Source organism: Pelmatolapia mariae, linkage group LG3_W (genome assembly GCF_036321145.2).
Source record: "Pelmatolapia mariae isolate MD_Pm_ZW linkage group LG3_W, Pm_UMD_F_2, whole genome shotgun sequence".
Classification (NCBI taxonomy): Eukaryota; Metazoa; Chordata; class Actinopteri; order Cichliformes; family Cichlidae; genus Pelmatolapia; species Pelmatolapia mariae.
This window is the reverse complement of record NC_086229.1, coordinates 51,095,622-51,110,942: the sequence shown is the minus strand read 5'-3', so window position 1 is coordinate 51,110,942 and position 15,321 is coordinate 51,095,622. Positions and strand designations below refer to the sequence as shown.

The 15,321-nt window shown below is 42.0% G+C and overlaps 1 protein-coding gene across 1 annotated transcript; it reads left to right on the top strand.

Annotated features, from left to right (window-relative positions):
• Positions 1 to 12,377: 12,377 nt before the first annotated feature.
• LOC134623519 (protein NLRC3-like) lies at positions 12,378 to 14,375 on the top strand (the record flags this gene model as incomplete). Its single annotated transcript, XM_063468619.1, has 2 exons — positions 12,378 to 12,435; positions 12,577 to 14,375. Coding segments are annotated over 2 exons (1,857 nt in total), but the record flags the coding sequence as incomplete, so codon positions are not given.
• Positions 14,376 to 15,321: the final 946 nt, after the last annotated feature.

Genomic DNA, 15,321 nt, shown 5'->3' with positions numbered 1-15,321 from the left:
GTCCGTGTGTGCATGAGCTGCTGTTCTACCCTTGAGGACGGTCAGAAAACTGTATCTCAGTCTAGGTCTTTTCTTACGCCATATAAAAGAGATAATTGAACCATTTAATTTTGACAAAACCTTTTTGGACAGAGCAAGCGGTAACATCTGGAATAAATACAAGAGGCGAGGGAGGATATTCATCTTGACCAGATGAATACGACCTAAGAGAGACAGAGGGAGGCTGCACCACCCATCCAAATCGCGATTGATGGTCTGAATTAAAGGGGTGTAGTTCAGACTAAACATTTCTTTTAGATTCGGTGAAATCTTTACTCCTAAATAAGTGAAACCGGAGGGAGACCAACGAAAAGGCTGAGAAATGTTTGGATCAACCTTATTTAGAACAGAGAGGGGCATAGCCTCACTTTTAGAAAAATTGATCTTGTAGCCTGAGAAGGAGCCGTATTGGGAAATTAACGCAACTAATCTAGGAATTGAGTGAGCAAGAGAATTTAGAAAAATTAAGACGTCATCTGCATAAAGTGAAATCTTATGTTGAGAATTGTTCAAACAGAGTCCTTCAATAGCAGCATCCTTCCTAATGGCTGTGGCAAGGGGTTCCATAGCCAGGGCGAATAACAAGGGGCTCAGCGGGCAGCCCTGCCGACTGCCACGTTCAATACTGAAATTGTCCGACCTATAACCATTGGTAATCACTGCTGAAAGTGGGGAAGTATAAAGGATCTGGATCCATTTAACAAAGTTGGCACCTAAACCAAATTCTTGAAGTGTGAAAAGAAGACACGGCCATTCCAGACGGTCAAAGGCCTTTTCAGCATCAAGTGAGATGACTAGAGCCTCAGGGTTAAACAAAGATGAGTGCTGAATAATGTTAAGTAGGCGCCTCATGCTATGTGTGGAATACCGCCCGCGTATTAGACCATAGCAAACAAGCAGAACTCAAAGTAAAGAATCGATCTCACCAGGCTAGTATCGATCCGATACCGATGCCGACTTGGGATCGATACTATCGATATTTGGATCGATCCGCCCACCACTAGTATGAAGGAATGAATTGTGTCAATAAAATGTTTGGAGCAGTAGCTTGCAAAGCATAAGTGGATGCTGTGTTATTTTTAACAAGCGCTACGAAGACAACACATGGTATCAGGAGTAAAAGTGGAAGAGTGGAAGCGATAGCAGTTCAAAGTTCTGTTTGAGATGGAAAGTTTGAAACCACAGAAAGGACTGAAACTGGTGGGGAATGTGGACAGCAACTGGCGGTGTTGTAAGCAGCAGTTTGAGCTGTATATGGCTGCCATGGGACTAGACTCTAAACCTGATGCCAGGAAAATTGCATTGCTGCTCACGGTAGCTGGTCCTCAAGCCATTGAAGTCTTCAACACGTTTGAGTTTGAGGAAGTTGGTGACAGGAATAAGTATGACAAAGTGGTTGAAAAGTTTGATGCACACTGTTCACCACAGAAGAACACAATATATGAAAGGTATGTTTTCCGATCTCGGATGCAGCAACCAGAAGAGACTTTTGATTGCTTTGTGACTGATTTGAAGCTAAAGGCACAGTCATGTGATTTTGGAGAGCTGAAAGATTCTATGGTTCGTGATCGCATTGTGTATGGGATCCATGATAAACGGACTAGAGAACGGCTGCTCAGAGATTCCAAACTGACTCTAGATGAAGCGGAAAGACTGAGTCATGCAAGTGAGTTAGCCCTGCAGCATGCAAGGACATTTAATGAGACAAGCGTCACTGCATTACATGATAGTGTACGCGAAGGACAGGCCGAGGGGGCGGTGTGGCAGTAATTTTTCACACCAGCCTATTAATTAACGAAAGACCAAGACAGACTTTTAATTCATTTGAAAGCCTGATGCTTAGCCTCGTCCACCCCAGCTGTAAAACTCAGAAACCAGTCTTACTTGTTATCATCTATCGTCCACCTGGGCCTTACACAGAGTTTCTCTCTGATTTCTCAGACTTTTTATCTGATTTAGTGCTCAGCTCAGATAAAATAATTATTGTGGGTGATTTTAACATCCATGTAGATGCTAAAAATGACAGCCTCAACATCGCATTTAATCTGTTATTAGACTCAATTGGCTTCTCTCAAAATGTAAAAGAACCCACCCACCACTTTAATCACACTCTAGATCTTGTTTTAACATATGGCATAGAAACTGAACATTTAACAGTGTTTCCTGAAAACCCTCTGCTGTCTGATCATTTCCTGATAACATTTACATTTACAATAATTGATTACACAGCAGTGGAGAGTAGACTTTATCAAAGTAGATGTCTTTCTGAAAGCGCTTGAACTAAGTTTAAGAATGTAATCCACCCACTGTTATCATCTTCAATGCCCTGTACCAACATAGAGGAGAGCAGCTACCTGAACGTTACTCCAACAGAGGTCGATTATCTTGTTAATAATTTTACCTCCTCACTACGTACGACTCTGGATACTGTAGCTCCAGTGAAAACTAAGGCCTCAAATCAGAAGTACCTGACTCCGTGGTATAATTCTCAAACACGTAGCCTAAAGCAGATAACTCGTAAGCTGGAGAGGAAATGGCGTGTCACAATTTTAGAGGATCATCATTTAGCCTGGAGAAATAGTTTGCTGCTTTATAAGAAAGCCCTCCGCAAAGCCAGAACATCTTACTATTCGTCACTGATTGAAGAAAATAAGAACAACCCCAGGTTTCTCTTCAGCACTGTAGCCAGGCTGACAAAAAGTCAGAGCTCTACTGAGCCAACAATCCCTTTAACGTTAACTAGTAATGACTTCATGAACTTCTTCACAAATGAAATTTTTATCATTAGAGAAAAAATTACCAATAATCATCCCACAGATGTAATATTATCTACAGCTAGTACCATCGATGTTAAGTTAGACTCTTTTTCTCCAATTGATCTTTCTGAGTTAACTTCAATAATTAATTCCTCCAAACCATCAACGTTACTTTTAGACCCCATTCCTACAAAACTGCTCAAAGAAGTCCTGCCATTAATTAATTCTTCAATCTTAAATATGATCAACCTATCTCTAATAATCGGCTATGTACCACAGGCCTTCAAGCTGGCTGTAGTTAAACCTTTACTCAAAAAGCCATCTCTAGACCCAGCTGTCTTAGCTAATTATAGGCCAATCTCCAACCTTCCTTTCATATCAAAAATCCTTGAAAGAGTAGTTGTCAAACAGCTAACAGATCATCTGCAGAGGAATGGCTTATTTGAAGAGTTTCAGTCAGGTTTCAGAGCTCATCACAGCACAGAAACAGCTTTAGTGAAGGTTACAAATGATCTTCTTATGGCCTCTGACAGTGGACTCATCTCTGTGCTTGTCCTGCTAGACCTTATGCAGCGTTCGATACTGTTGATCATAATATCCTATTAGAGCGATTAGAACATGTTGTAGGTATTACAGGTACTGTGCTGCAGTGGTTTGTATCATATCTATCTAATAGACTCCAATTTGTACATGTAAATGGAGAGTCCTCTTCACCCACTAAGGTCAATTATGGTGTTCCACAGGGTTCAGTGCTAGGACCAATTCTGTTTACATTATACATGCTTCCCCTTAGGCAGCATCATTAGAAGACATAGCATAAATTTTCACTGCTATGCAGATGACACACAGCTCTATCTATCCATGAAGCCAGGTAACACACACCAATTAGTTAAACTGCAGGAATGTCTTAAAGACATAAAGACCTGGATGGCCGCTAACTTTCTGCTTCTCAATTCAGATAAAACTGAGGTTATTGTACTCGGCCCTGAAACTCTTAGAAATATGGTATCTAACCAGATTCTTACTCTGGATGGCATTACCTTTGCCTCCAGTAATGCTGTGAGGAACCTTGGAGTCATTTTTGACCAGGACATGTCCTTCAACGCACATATTAAACAAATATGTAAGACTGCTTTCTTCCATTTGCGCAACATCTCTAAAATTAGAAATATCCTGTCTCAGAGTGATGCTGAAAAACTAGTTCATGCATTTATTACTTCCAGGCTGGACTACTGTAATTCTTTATTATCAGGATGTCCTAAAACTTCACTGAAAAGTCTTCAGCTAATCCAAAAAGCTGCAGCAAGAGTACTGACAGGGACTAGAAAGAGAGAACATATTTCTCCTGTTTTGGCTTCCCTTCATTGGCTTCCTGTTAAATCCAGAATTGAATTCAAAATCCTGCTCCTCACATACTGTTTTTCATGTAGAAAGTTAGGTAAGTGGATTGTCTTTTGGTTGGTTTTTATTTTGTGCAGGAAAGCACAGGGACCAGTTTTGTTTGTTATTTTTGTTCACCGCTGAAGCAAATAAATGGCTGCTTAGCACTTTTAGAAGATATTGTTGTTTGTGTTCTTGCTTTGGTGGAGTGGGGGTGGGCCAATTCCTTGTTGCGTTCAATACACGCCTAGACAAAGAACGTAACAAAGGTCTTAAATAATCAGGCCCCATCTTATCTTAATGACCTTGTAATACCATATCACCCTATTAGAGCACTTTGCTCTCGCTCTGCAGGCCTACTTGTTGTTCCTGGAGTATTTAAAAGTAGAATGGGAGGGAGAGCCTTCAGTTTTCAGGCCCCTCTTCTGTGGAACCAGATTCCAGTTTGGATTCGGGAGACAGACACTATCTCTACTTTCAAGATTAGAAGAGGAATATGTCGCAGAAGTCCAGCAAAGACGATACAGTGTACTCCTGTAAGCGATGTGGTGGCTGACATGAACCGAGACAGTGTCAAGCTTATGGCAAAAGATGTTTGAAATGCAATGTAAAAAATCATTTTGCCAAACAATGTCTGTCGAAAGCCAAACCCAAATCGGTGCATGTAGTTGAAGAGAGTGATTTAAGCGAGACTTTCTTTGTGGGCATAGTGTCACTTGAGGATGTAAAAAGTGAGCATAACGTAGCAGAAGACAGTGAGCGACGCTCAGATTATGAAGACACGTGGATTGTTTCACTCCCAATACAAGGAACTTTGGTGGCACTAAGGATTGATACAGGTGCACAGGCAAACCTAATCAGCATGACAGAGATCAATGCTATGAAACCAAAGCCCAAAATAATAATGAAAGGAGTGCCTCTAAAAGACTACAATGCAAAGAATATTGAAAGTAGTGGTCAATGCAGACTTAAAGTGACAATAAAACATAAAGATTATGATGTATTATTTAATGTTGTTCTGGAAGGTTGTGAATCACTGCTGGGTGGCGTGACATCCAAAAGATTAAACCTAGTAGAAAGAGTGTACCACATCAGCTGTGCAGAAGCAGCAAGTGGACAGCGAGGCACAGTTGACTCCATTGTACAGCATTATGAGGATGTCTTCAAAGGTTTGGGATGTCTACCATGCACTTACAGTATCCAGCTGAAAGAGGATGCAGAGCCAGTGATCCATTCACCACGTAGAGTCCCAGCTCCACTGAAGGGCCGTTTAAAGAAAGAACTGGACAGGATGTCACAGTTGCAGGTCATTACAAAAGTGGAAGAACCAACTGAGTGGGTAAACTCAATGGTGTGTGTGGATAAAAGGAATAAAAACAATGATTTGAGAATATGCATGGACCCTGGCGATTTAAATCAAGCCGTAAAGCGTGAACACTACCAGATACCAAAGCGTGAAGAGATTGCAAGTGAAATGGCAGGTGCCAAATACTTCTCAAAGCTAGATGCAGCACAGGGGTTTTGGAAAATAAAGCTAGATGAGAAAAGTTCAAAATACTGTACTTTCAATACACCTTTTGGCAGGTACAGATTCCTCAGAATGCCATTTGGCATAATCTCAGCATCTGAGATTTTTCATCGTGCCATGGACAACATGTTAGAGGGATTACAAGGTGTTCGCTGTTATGTTGATGATGTGGTTATTTGGGGCTCCACCCTACAAGAACCTAATGAAAGACTGGTGAAGGTGCTGCGACGGGTGAGGGAGAATGGATTAAAGTTAAATCATGAGAAGTGTCATTTTGGTGTAAAGGAAATAACATTTTTGGGAGACAAATTCTCTGCTGGAGGTAGTGAGCCAGATGAAAGAAAAATAAAAGCCATCGCAACAATGGCACGCCCGACAGATAAGAGAGGTGTGCTCAGAGTGATGGGAATGATAAACTTTGTTGGAAAATTCATACCTAACTTGTCAGTGAGAACATCAGCTCTAAGGGAGTTACTTCGTGATTCCATAGAATTTAAATGGACAGCGAGGCATGAACAAGAATGGAATGATTTAAAAACCACACTGACAACGCGCCCAGTGCTTGCATATTATGATCCAACTAAGAGTTTGAAAATCTCAACCGATGCCTCAAAGGATGGGCTTGGAGCTGTTTTACTTCAAGCTGAAGAGGGGAGCTGGAAACCAGTTGCTTATGCTTCTAGATCCATGACTGAGTCTGAAACCAGATATGCTCAGATTGAGAAAGAATGTCTTGGGCTGGCATATGGACTTGATATTTTTCACTGTTATGTTTATGGTCTTCCTACCTTTACAGTTGAGACAGATCATCGTCCTCTTGTGTCAATCATTAAGAAAAGTCTGAATGAGATGTCGCCGAGGATTCAACATCTCATGATGAAACTGCAGAGGTACAGCTTTGACTTGATATACACACCAGGCAAGCATTTAGCTTTAGCAGACGCACTGTCGCGAGCATCACAGGTGTCTCACGCGAGCTCCACTGAGAAAGAAGTAGACGATCATGTTAATATGATAGTGGAGTCTCTGCCAGTGTCTGACGCAAAGATAAAACAAGTATGTGAGGAGACAGCTGCAGACAGGGAGCTGCAAACGGTGATGGAAAATATCCAAGGAGACTGGCCCAGAGGGTCTTGTTCAAAGTATTATCATGTTAGATCAGAGCTCAATGTGGTAAATGGACTGCTGTTGAGAGGCAATAGGATTGTGATACCACATAGTCTGAGACAGCTGATACTTCAAAGAATACATGAGGGACACCTGGGAATAGAAAAGTGTAAAAGGAGGGCTAGAGACACTGTGTACTGGCCTGGTATTAATAAAGACATTGAGACCATGATCGGAAAGTGTGAAACATGCAACAAGTTTCAGAGCAGACAGGCAAGAGAACCCATGATGATTCCTGAACTTCCTACGGCGCCTTGGAGGAAAGTAGGAACAGATTTATTTCATTTTAATGGGAAAGACTATCTGTTGGTGATAGATTATTACTCTAACTTTCCTGAGATTGCTCTGCTTACAAGTACAACTGCTAATAATGTGATCACACATGTGAAGTCTATATTTTCCAGGCATGGAATACCAGAAACTGTCATTAGTGACAATGGTCCTTGCTATAATTGCAAAGATTGGCAGAATTTTGCAAGAGAATATGGTTTTAAACATGTCACATCAAGTCCTCAACATCCACAGGCAAATGGCAAGGCTGAAAAAGGAGTGCATATCATCAAGCAGTTTCTGAAGAAGGATACAGACAGTCAATCAGATCCTTATTTAGCTCTGCTGAGCTACAGGACTGCTCCTCTTGACTGTGGTTTATCCCCTGCAGAACTGCTGATGAATCGTAAGCTACACACCACTTTGCCCTGCTATGCAGAAAGCAAGCAGAGTGAAGAAATTATAAAAAAGCAAGAGCATCTGAAATGGAAACAAAAACGGCGGTACGACAAGGGAACAAGAGAACTTGGATTGCTTGCAAAGGATGATGTAGTGAGAATCCAAGATCAGAATGCATGGAGCAGGAAAGCCATTGTTCTTCAGGAAGCAGGTCCGAGATCATATGACGTAAGAACTGAAGAAGGTCATGTGTTCAGAAGGAACCGTCGCAACTTGCTGAAGACTAAAGAGACATTTCAGGAGGAACAATGTGGTGAGGAAGATGAAAATGTTGATGTGTCACATGCAGAGACAGTGTCTGATTTGAAACCACTGGATGGACATGAGTATGTGGAGAGAAGTGAAGTGGTTTCAGGACCTGTATTGAGGAGGTCAGAGCGTAAGGCCAAAAGACCAGTTAGGCTTAATCTGTAAAGCTGAAACTGGATTTGTTTTTATCTTATATTCTGATGGTGGTGAAAAAAAAACAATTGAAAAAATATTAATGTAAAACAATTATGTGTATATGTTAGTTTATAAGACCTATGTTGTATATAATTCAGAGGAAAGGGGATGTGTTGATATGTAGGTGTTCGTGTAATGATAAGGTTTACCAGCAGGGGGCGCTCATGAATGCCTCCGGGCGAGACATAAAAGAAGACTGGTCTGTGGTGTGAGGGAATGAATGGTGTCAATAAAATGTTTGGAGCAGTAGCTTGCAAAGCATAAGTGGATGCTGTGTTATTTTTAACAAGCGCTACGAAGACAACACACCTCCTACCTACCTCGACATACAAACTCTGTGTGGCTTCACGTGTTCTGTTGATGTTTACATGATCGAAATAACTTGAACACAAACAAAGAGGAAGACGGAAGGAAAAAACTACGTCCCAGCATCCTCTGTGTTTAGGGAGCAGTAGTGAAAGTGAAAGCAGGAGGAGGAAGGTGGAGCTGAGGCAGGTGAGTGTTAACATGAATATGTTTCTTCTTATGACATAAAATAATTCCACGCTGTTCGTGTCTGTGGGTGAAATGTGAGGCCGGTCGGCTCCTCTGAGCGCTGGTTTCCTGTAAGTAGAGAGGAAGTGAGTTTAGCTGAGCCTCCGTTTAGTGTGAGAGAGCAGGAGGAGAGTGAGAGCTGTGCTGAGGCAGGGTGAGTGTTAACACCGCTCTGACATTACTGTGTCTCTGTGGCGGGAACAACAGGCTCCGTCAGTGGAGGCAAAAAAATCAGACGTTGGTTTTTCAAAGGAAACAACTTTATGTCGGAAGTTCCCGCACGCTCATTGGATAACGATGTGTCTATCTCGAGCTATTAGCCAATGAGCGTGCGGACTCACAGAAAGACCCGCCTTCATCACGGGATGTGTGCGCCTTCCTGTGTGTGTCCTTGTGTCAGTGGAACTGAATCAGTGTGTTAGAGAAAGTGCTCCTCTGCTGTGCCGTCATCGTGTGGATGCTTCTTTTAAAGTTGGAACTCGTGTTTTTATGATCTGCTTCATTTCACTGAACCTTTATTTCTAACCATGAAGTCCCTTTGAGGTTACAGCCTGCTGGTTAGGTTTAGGCTGTTCTTGTGCTTCAGGCTGAAATATGAGGAGTAAGGAGTGGGGCTGGTTAGCCCTCATGACCCTCACCATAACACATACGTCACAGGACAGTGTTTACCACAGAAACTCCATGAAATGATCAATGAGAACTTTAGAAACCCGTCAGTGTGATGCTTCCAGTACAACAGCACCTCTGAGTGTGTGTGTTTACCTCTCAGACTAACTCCACCCTGACATCAAGAAGATGGAGGAAGAGGATGGAGCAGGATCTGCAGCATCCAGCTGTGTGTCTGTGAGGAGTGACTGGTCCAAAGGAACAACTCCAGACTTCAGTAATGAACCTGCAGCAACAATGTAAGAGAGCTGCTGACTCATTCAGTGTAAATAATGATTTTTGATGCAATGGGAGAAGAAAAATGACAAAAACAGTTTTAAAAATAAGGATTAAAATATTACAAACTATATTTTTGAGTTTCCTGATGTAGTACAAAAATATATGAACATAACTGTATATAGGACAGATATTTTACGGTTCTTTTAGGCAGCACCAAAAAACAAAAAGACTATTTTTAAGCTGTCTGAGGTAGTGAGTCAACATGTCACACTGGGTCAAAGGTCAGGGAGTAAAAGTGTGTTTTAAGGCAGGTTTAAAGCAGCGAGTGAAGGAGCCTGTCGAGGTAAATCCTTCCATAACTGATCAAATTCAGTTGGTGGACCTCTGTGTGAAATCAAGCATCTGCTTCACAGAGAGGATAACCCTCAAATGGGCTGTACACCATTATATAGGGAGACAAAAACAGAGCTTATTGTAGCCATCGCTCTCTCGCATGGACGTGGCAGTCTTGCTGTCTGCTGCGAATCCTCCCCGTACCTCCGTGACCTCGTCTGGTATCTGCTCCCTCCTCTGTAAGAGACAGTAAAGGAAAACACGTCTCTGCCTAGTCTTGAAAATCGAATCTTATCATCCATCGTTCTTCTAGGGCCTCTTCTTCTTGTGGCCTCAGCTAACTGCTAATATTTAAGTGGCTAACATTAACATGTGTGCCAGCCAGGTTAATGTTAGCCATTAAAGCACCAAAAGGTACTATAAAAGTACTTTTTTTTTTCAAAAACTTACTCAAGTAAACGTAACGGAGTAAATGTAACTCGTTACTACCCACCTCTGGACTTGACTGCGGTAGTTTGTAACCTAAGATCATCACACTGCCCCTCTGATTGTCTCCCCCCAACTACTCTTCCAAGGATTGTCAGGTTGGAGATTGGCCTATAATTAGCTAAGACAGCTGGTCTAGGGATGCTTTTTAAGTAAAGGTTTAACTACAGCCAGCTAGGGATGGGTACCGTTTAGATTTGAAAACCTGCTGAATCAGAATCAGTTGCTGATGATGGCTTTTTTCTTTTACATTAATCATGTATAATCTTAACTCAAAGTGAACATAGACTTGATTGAAGTAACTCAGATCAGCCAATTCAAAATGCTTATCAATCAACTCTGAGTTTATGGCTAGACTCAGTTTGTTGGCCCTGCACCTTCAAACTATTCCCTGTTTGTCCCTCATGTTTTTTGGATATTGTTTTCACATCTTATGTCACGGCTAGCGGGGCGAGCCATGTTGAATTTAATAAAGGACCCAAGATGCCGACACTGCTGTGAAGTGAGTGAGCTTTATTGAAACGGTGAAGTGCAGCGGAGATGGCCTGTGCAGAAGCTAAGATAACCTCTACTGAAAAAACTAAAACACTAACCTGAAACCTTAAACGGAGACACGGGGAGATAACACAGACGAGCCGGCAACAAGCAGGAGAAAACAAAGGGCTCATATACACAAAAAAACAATCAGGGAATGAGAAAAGGGAGGGAGACACAGCTGGATTAATTGGACATAACCAGACAAGGGGAAGCAAAAGTAGACACACTAACGTAGGACATGGCACTGTCAAAATAAAACAGGAAGTGAACACAGAGACACAATACTAACACAGTACAGAGGGAACACAGAAACCAAAACCTCAGAACTAGAAAATCTTAATCAGGATGAAATTGTAACAAAAGACAATAACAATCAAAACAAAACCACTGAGTCCACAGACTCGGGACATACATCGGCTCAAACTGTGCTCATAAATATTTTGTAAATCAGACTGTGTAGTTGTGAACTGAGTTTTGTAACATTGTGAAACAAAATATGTGAAAAGTTTATGTTTTTGCGTTCATTGATTTGTGTGTAAAAATGTAAAAAGTGTAATAAACATTAGAACTACTTTTGCTGACACAAAGTTTGGCGAGCACTGCAAGTTGTCCCTTTAAACCAGTCACTGATATAAAGAGAGCACCTTGTTCCAGGGCATCTGAGCATGGAGGGAAAGCTTTATGCAGGAGATGGTAAGAGCTGTTGGGACTAAAGAAACTGAGCAGAAAACTACAGACATCTGGAAACTGAGTTGTTAATTCTCAGTGGGATCACCAGGACTAGCAAAGCTTCACCATGACAGTCATCTGATTGACTGAAGCCATCCAAACATCACTTCATGGACCTTTAGCTTGTGTCTGTGTGTGGACAGACATAACATGAGCTAATTATTCATTACTCCTCCACAGAGTGGAGCAGGAGAGAGCAGAGGTTTCCACTGGTCAGTCTGCACAGCAACATCAAACACACCTGGACTCTGTGGTTATGGTTTGTAGTACTACGTTTACATTTGTTCTTTTCAGTCACCTCTGTGCTGCACTTTGTGGACCAGAGGATTGTCAGTGTGTCCAACATAAATCAGAGTTTGGGCTCCATGATTTCAGTCAGATTGGGGTGACTGTAGCTCAGGAGGTGAGCAGGTCAGCTACTAGTCAGAAGCTTTGTGAATCAAACCCTGGCTGGCAAATGTACTGGGTAACGTACTAAACCCAAGCTGCCCTCTGATGCATCCATCAGAGTGTGAAAGAAAGTATTTAAGCACAGAACAATGTGCTTGGTTGAATGAGGCATGTTGTATAAAATGCTTTGTGTGCACAGAGTATCACAGAGAGCTGTATAAGAACCAGTCCATTTACCACTGGCTAATTCATATAGTCTTCTTTTCCAGCGGCTGGAGGACAACATCACCATGTTTGTGAAGAACGAGCTGAAGAAGATCCAGAAGCTTCTGAGTCCAGATCACCCAGAAACTTTAAAGAGCCAGATGGAGGATGAGGAGATGTTTGGAGGTGAGGATGAAGATGAAAGAAAGAGCTGCAGAGAAGCATTTCTGAAGATCACACTCCACTTCTTGAGGAGACTTAAGCAGCATGAGATGGCTGACCATCTGCGGAGCAGTAAGAGAATTTCTCTAAAGACTGAATATTGATCTTTCCTAATAGCTCAAGAAATGGACCAATAGACATTCATCCTTTCAGGGTACTGAAAGGCTGTGATATTTATTGTGTAATATTTGTTTCTGAATTTCTTACCTTCAGAAATATTTGCTCCACTCTGTAAACGTGAACTTAAAGCCCAACTGAAGAAGAAGTTCCAGTGTGTGTTTGAGGGCATCGCTAAAGCAGGAAGCCCAACCCTCCTGAATCAGATCTACACAGAGCTCCACATCACAGAGGGAGGGACTGCAGAGGTCAATGATGAACATGAGGTCAGACAGATTGAAACAGCATCCAGGAAACCAGACAGAGCAGAAACAACCATCAGACAAGAAGACATCTTTAAAGTCTCACCTGGAAGAGACGAACCAATCAGAACAGTGCTGACAAAGGGAGTGGCTGGCATTGGGAAAACAGTCTTAACACAGAAATACAGCCTGGACTGGGCTGAAGACAAAGCCAACCAGGACATCCAGTTCATATTTCCATTCACTTTCAGAGAGCTGAATGTGCTGAAAGAGGAAAAGTTCAGCTTGGTGGAACTTGTTCATCACTTCTTTAATCAAACTAACCAATCAGGAATCTGCAGGCTTGAAGACTTCCAGGTTGTGTTCATACTTGATGGTCTGGATGAGTGTCGACTTAATTTGGACTTCAACAAAACTAAAATCCTGACTGAAACAAGAAAGTCCACCTCATTGGATGAGCTGCTGACAAACCTCATCAGAGGGAACCTGCTCCCTTCTGCTCGCCTTTGGATAACAACACGACCTGCAGCAGCCAATCAGATCCCTCCTCAGTGTGTCGACATGGTGACAGAGGTCAGAGGGTTCACTGACCCACAGAAGGAGGAGTACTTCAGGAAGAGATTCAGAGATGAGGAGCAGGCCAGCAGGATCATCTCCCACATCAAGAAAGCTCGAAGCCTCCACATCATGTGCCACATCCCAGTCTTCTGCTGGATCACTGCTACAGTTCTGGAGGATGTGCTGGAAACCAGAGAGGGAGGACAGCTGCCCAAGACCCTGACTGAGATGTACATCCACTTCCTGGTGGTTCAGGCCAAAGTCAAGAGGATCAAATATGATGGAGGAGCTGAGACAGATCCACACTGGAGTCCAGAGAGCAGGAAGATGATTGAGTCACTGGGAAAACTGGCTTTTGATCAGCTGCAGAAAGGAAACCTGATCTTCTATGAACCAGACCTGACAGAGTGTGGCATCGATATCAGAGCAGCCTCAGTGTACTCAGGAGTGTTCACACAGATCTTTAAAGAGGAGAAACAACTGTACCAGAACAAGGTGTTCTGCTTTGTTCATCTCAGTGTTCAGGAGTTTCTGGCTGCTCTTCATGTCCACCTGACCTTCATCAACTCTGGACTCAATCTGCTGGAAGAACAACAAACAACGTCCATGTGGCTTAAATTATCTGATAAACCAAAACTCCAATCTCTCCACCAGTGTGCTGTGGACAAGGCCTTACAGAGCCCCAATGGACACCTGGACTTGTTCCTTCGTTTTCTCTTGGGTCTGAAGACTAATCAAACTCGTTTGCAAGGCCTGATGACACAGACAGGAAGTAGCGCACAGACCAATCAAGAAGCAGTCAAGTACATCAAGAAGAAGCTCAGTGAGAATCTGTCTGCAGAGAAAAGCATCAATCTGTTCCACTGTCTGAATGAACTGAACGATCGTTCTCTACTGGAGGAGATCCAACAGTCCCTGAGATCAGGACGTCTCTCCACAGATAAACTGTCTCCTGCTCAGTGGTCAGCTCTGGTCTTCATCTTACTGTCATCAGAAAAAGATCTGGATGTGTTTGACCTGCAGAAATACTTTTGTTCAGAGGAGGCTCTTCTGAGGCTGCTGCCAGTGGTCAAAGTCTCTAAAAAAGCTCTGTAAGTTATAAAGTTTTTATTATTTATTTTGGTTGGTATGTTATGGAAAAACACACTGCCATCAACTTCTGTTTTGTTTTTGTCAAAATCCCTGTAATATAATCACTGTACCTTTATATACACGGGACTTGTATTAATGCTGCTGCCCTCTTGTGGCTAAAGTGTAATTATGTTATTGTTATTAGGGAGGATTTGAGAGAAACATGCCAAGTGAGTCAGCACCTTCGCTTTAGCTTAAAAATCCAAATTCTTATGTCATCAGTTATAGTTGCATGTATTCATTATCATAATTTAACCTTTATTATTGATGTCTTCAATTTATTTTGAGTAAACTAGAAATAATTTTATGGTTGTATTAAATAAATACATCACTAATGAATTATTTATTTCAGTAATTAATTAAAAATATTGATAATGAATTATTTAATGATGTATTTATTTAATTCACGTTGCTACTCCTGGCCCTGCATCGCTGTTCATAAATACATTTTATTTGTCAACTTCACCCATCAAAGTCAGGGGGCGGGGTTAATGCTGATCAAGTCAAAACCATTGCTTTGGTCTGGTGGGCGTTCTTTTAGTGGCTTTTCTCAGTACTAAGTAGGCCCACACACCAGGGTTTGGACATGTGTGGACCCAAACTGTACTTAAACTTGACCCTTTTTTCTGTGTCACCAAATACACTTTAATATCTTCTAGACAAGAATGTAGTGGCATCATCTTTGACCTCTTTTGGCTCCAAACAGAAGTGACAGACTTGAGCAGGGTTCATTTAAAGGCTGACAGAAGTGGAGTGGTGATGGGGAGATGTTTGACAGGACAGTGTTTCAGCCTCCACAGGTTCATGTTGTGCTCCATCAGTCAGTGAAGATGAAGTCAGTGCTGATGAGGCTGTAGAGTGTGTGAGGGATGTGAATGAGGATGATGAAGATCTGATGATAGCAGATAAA